General features: G+C 41.0%; 1 protein-coding gene across 12 annotated transcripts in view; it reads left to right on the top strand.

The window, feature by feature from the left end:
- Positions 1-478: 478 nt before the first annotated feature.
- LOC119361738 (putative receptor-like protein kinase At4g00960) overlaps positions 479-4,661 on the top strand; it is a 6,402-nt gene continuing 2,219 nt past the window's right edge. For 2 of the 12 annotated variants that reach the window (XM_037626869.1, XM_037626881.1), the window contains exons 1-7: positions 479-774; positions 1,168-1,647; positions 1,940-2,201; positions 2,300-2,528; positions 2,644-2,794; positions 2,899-3,123; positions 4,084-4,176. In XM_037626869.1, coding sequence (XP_037482766.1) covers positions 1,531-1,647; positions 1,940-2,201; positions 2,300-2,528; positions 2,644-2,794; positions 2,899-3,123; positions 4,084-4,176 — 1,077 coding nt within the window. In that variant the 5' untranslated portion in view covers positions 479-774; positions 1,168-1,530. The other 10 variants (XM_037626870.1, XM_037626874.1, XM_037626875.1 and 7 more) reach the window with 10 other exon arrangements.

Raw genomic sequence — 4,661 nt, forward strand, 5'->3', positions numbered from 1 at the left:
GGGGCATATTTAGTCCCGGTTGGTTATACAAACCGGGGCTAAATGGGCTCATGGGGCCCCAGCCTCACGCCGGCCTGCCACCACCCTTTTAGCCCAGCATCAACAACCAGGATTTTGAAATCAGGCTCCCGCTGTGTCCGTGGACAGCTTGGGCTCGCCCTTCGTATGTCCCTGTCTGTCCCCCTCATTTCCCACCCCTAATTCAAGGGGCAGACAGGTCGAAATCAGATCTTTAGGTTTTTAAACAAATTTAACCGTATGCGGTATGCCCACTTGGAGCTGGCTACTAGTCAAGATTGTTCGCATGCGAAGAAAAATTATATCGGGCCGGCCGGAGAGCACAAGTGGAGAGAGCAAGTGGCTCAACTTGCTGACATGAAACAAGGTAACCCAGTCAGACACGGCACTTGACTTAGCTAGCTAGCTACAAATTGGAGTCCAGCTAGCATTGATCCGCTTCTCTTTCTCTCTCTTCCCGTGCAACTTCGATCCCCATTTCTCTACCTCATAGAAGAAACTAGCAAATCTGGCTGCCGGGAAGGCGGGGAGGCATTGAGGAGGGAAGGAGGCAGCAGCGTGCGAGCGCCGCAAGCCACAGCCAGGGTCGCTGGTCGCCCCTTGCTCAGCCGGTCAGCCCAGAGTGGCAACGGCGCAACCGCAACCGCAACGCCGTCGCCAAGTCGCCGTCCGTCCACTCGCAGAGACGCAGAGGACGTGAGCAACCCAGCAGGTAGGGTCTTCAGACACTCGGTGCTGAGCAGGTCATCAGGCCAAGTAAGTTATGATGCTACTAATCTTGTTAATGAATTATTATTGTACTGTTTATTTTTCCAATTATTTTCGAAATTAATGCTGAAAATCTTCTACCTCTGTTCAACATGTCTATATCTAGCACTCTGTATTGTGCTTTCTAACCCATTCACCTTAATTTTCATCCTCGCCTCGTATGTTAGATTAGACTTGGATTCGCTTCTAGTTGGTTCCAACTACTCCCTCCGTCTCAAAATAAGTGTCTCAACTTTATACTAGCTCTAGTACAAATTTGTACTAAGCTCAAGACACTTATTTTGGGACGGAGGGAGTATATGCTATGCTCCAGAACTTCAGATCTAAATTGGGTCAACATCGATCTTAACATAAATTTTGCATCTTTGTTGTCCGATGTAGATTTGGATTTCACGACTGGAGTTTGGTCTGTATAGCAGTTTCCAACTTCTTGCTTGTTCTGCATACCACTATCACCCCACAGGCAAGTATCAAGTAGGTATTCACTCCATCGTTCCCATTGCAGCATTGCTGACAATCTAGTAGCTTTTGATTCAAATTTCCTTCCTCCAAACAGAACCTTGTATCATATATTATCGTTGTGTTTTGATACATCAGCAGACTTATCAGATTTCGGGCAAGCTCAATTTGTCATTTGAGGGAGGTCAACTAGGAAAGAAAGCAGTTCTTCCTGTAAAATATAGACATTGATTTTCTTCTTCAGGTAACCATTTGGGTTCATTCTCTACCAGAGAAAGGAATAACATGGGCGATGTAAGTGCAGTGCCAAGGGTTATGTCGTTCCAGTTATTAAATGAAATTACAAAAAATTTCTCTACGGAAATGAAAATTGGCGCTGGATCATTCGGAAATGTTTATAAGGTACAGTTGGAAACCAATGCAAGATTTCTAGTTACAATTTCATATAGTTGGACAAGGTCTGTGCTGACAAACAAACGTGTGGTAAATAAGTCGTCATTCTCTGCACTGTTAGGTTTTTCTTTTATTCAGAGTGTAACATGACCTCATTCCTATAAATTATCTTGAGAGTTGAGACTTTAATATGGGTCCCTAGATAAATAAACATGGGTATGCACAAATTTCAGCTTAAACATGTTGCATATATATCTGCACATAGAACTTTAAACCATGCATGCATTTCTATGTTGAATAGGGACAGCATACAGATGGGGAATGGATTGCTGTGAAGCTGCTTCATAATTACATTCCAGGACTTGAAGATGAGCAATTTGAGAAGGAGTATCACAATCTCGCAAATCTGCAACACAAAAATATTGTGCGGTTAGTTGGCTATAGTCATGAAACTCGGCGAGAATTCCTACCTTATAATGGTGACCTGGTCTTGGCTGACATTACACAGAGAGCACTTTGCTTTGAATATATGCAAAATGGAAGCCTTGACAAATTTCTTACTGGTATGATACACGGGGTTCTACTTGTATCATAAGATGCCACTTTAATCAATCGTTCATAGCATATAGTTTTTGAGGGTGCGCGTTGTTTGTTGGTACAGATGAATCTAAGGGACATGATTGGCGCACACGCTATGCAATAATTAAAGGAATTTGTCAGGGTTTGAAATATCTTCATGAGGAATTGCAAACTCCAATGTATCATTTGGATTTAAAACCAGCCAATGTACTGCTAGATGAAAATATGGTGCCCAAAATTGCGGATTTTGGCTTGTCAAGGCTCTTCGGAGGAGAACAGTCAAAATTCACAAAAAGTGACATAGGAACACGGTAAGCCTACTCATCCATGTGAATTTAAAAATTATAGACACACACTACTCTACAACAAGTAGCAGGATAACTATGCATATCAGTAACATATATGATGTGTCATTTTATCATGCAGTGGGTATGTACCACCGGAATATATAGACGCCTGTATAATCTCCATTAAGTTTGACATATTCAGTTTGGGTGTGGTAATTATAAAGATAATGGCAGGACCAACGGCATACTTTCGAAGTGCTGAAATGTCTCCCCAAGAATTCATAGAGATTGTGAGTAACAGTTCTTCTTTTATTGAGATAAGTAGTAAATATTTCAAGAATAATGCCTCCATATATTTGGTATAATACCCATGCTTTATGTTCCACACTGGTAGGTACATGCATACTGGAACACTAAGCTACAAACAACACTGGTTCACGCGTTGGAGCCATATTCCAAACAAGTAAAGAGATGCATAGAAATAGCTTTAAATTGTGTGGATGCAGATCGACACAAAAGACCAAGTATAGGGGAAATCATTAATGTTTTGAATGAGATGGAGACTGCAATACAAGTCCCTGGTGCTTCAATGAATCACACAGGGTCATCGATGAACAAGGTGTGATCACTAATGATGGCACAATTGTTTCTTACTATGATCTTCTGTTTTTCATTCCAAAGGGAGGAAGGGAGGGCTTCATTAATTCAGACAACGGTAAAAAATTAACTATACTAGTAATCAGCCTTTACACAGTAAAATATTGCAACATATGGGTTTTCTGTCCGCCCTTTATCTTAGGTGTAATTGTTTCCCTCCTCTCCCGCTTTCTAGACATGGTTTAGCTCCCAAAAACAGTTCCATTAATTTTCCAGATTTGCATACGGCTGCATTAATGTGATGTGTTCTTGTTCAGTAATGCGAGGGAGGGAATAAAAGCGTAGGGTGCCGGGTTAGCAATTTTCTCTATGTATTGGCTTTCGTGCAATTGGACTGGTGTAGGTAGCTCATCTGTCGGATTCTTTGCGCTTACTGTTAAGATCCAATATACACAGGGTTACACCAATTTTAACACCAGGGACCGATAGTACTCGTTAACGTACAAGATTCACATTCGTTTTGCAAGGAAAGGACATGTTAGCAATGCGTATTAGATGAACAAGAGGATACCCCGCACATTGTTGTGGGAATTGATTGATGAAAATTTGGGTTGATAACATCAGAACAAAAATTAAAAATACATATGAATTATTATATTTGATTATGCATTGTTGTAACAATATTTGAATATAAGTGGGATAATTGGACGGGAAACATTTTCCCATGCATAGTTGAATGTTGTGATGGGTCTTTTCCCATGCATTATTGCATGTTGGGGTGGGCCTTAATTATCCCATTCATAGTTGTATGGTATGGTGACATGCTTGCATGTTGAGATAAATAAGTTAGTGGAGATGACTCTCTTAGGTATATACAATTTGTTGAGTATTGTGTTAGAATGATAACATAAGTAATATGCCAGACTCTCTGTGAACTCGAATACAGTTTGATTTTTAACTTTGTGAACTTCTTTTATCGCAGATAAATAGCGACCAGGAAAGAGAGTTCCTAATTAGGGATGCAAAGGAAACGCTGGATTATGTACATCAAGGTCAAGGGAACACATCATTTGAGGTAAGTTCCCTTGGTAATGGAAGGTTCAGGCCTCAATGTATATTATTTGGGATGATGGTAATTTTTATTAATATCGTTTTCACATGAAACCATAGCATCTGTCCAATATTTTAACCACCAATGTCGACATATCATGATGCATAGAAACGAAACAGTCTCAGCACACAATTGAATCTATGTATTAAGAGCTCAAAAAGTCAGTTTAATTTCACCTAGTCTCCATTTGCAAGCCATGTGCAATAGTTTCAACGTGTATGCATAAGAATATAGGTTGCAAGAGGGTAGAAACAAATTGTTGATTTTTGTCATCAGACAGTGGAGCGGAACTATCATGGGTCTTATTGGATATCCTGGATAGGACCCAAGGACCGTTCCCAGTACTAATCGAAGCCATGGGTACATAGAGACTGGATTTTCTACGTCCTTGCACGGGATGTCCTGTACATGGCCCAGCCATTGGTTTTGGCGGCAACACCCCCCCCCCC

This window comes from Triticum dicoccoides, chromosome 2B (assembly GCF_002162155.2).
Source record: "Triticum dicoccoides isolate Atlit2015 ecotype Zavitan chromosome 2B, WEW_v2.0, whole genome shotgun sequence".
Taxonomy (NCBI): Eukaryota; Viridiplantae; Streptophyta; class Magnoliopsida; order Poales; family Poaceae; genus Triticum; species Triticum dicoccoides.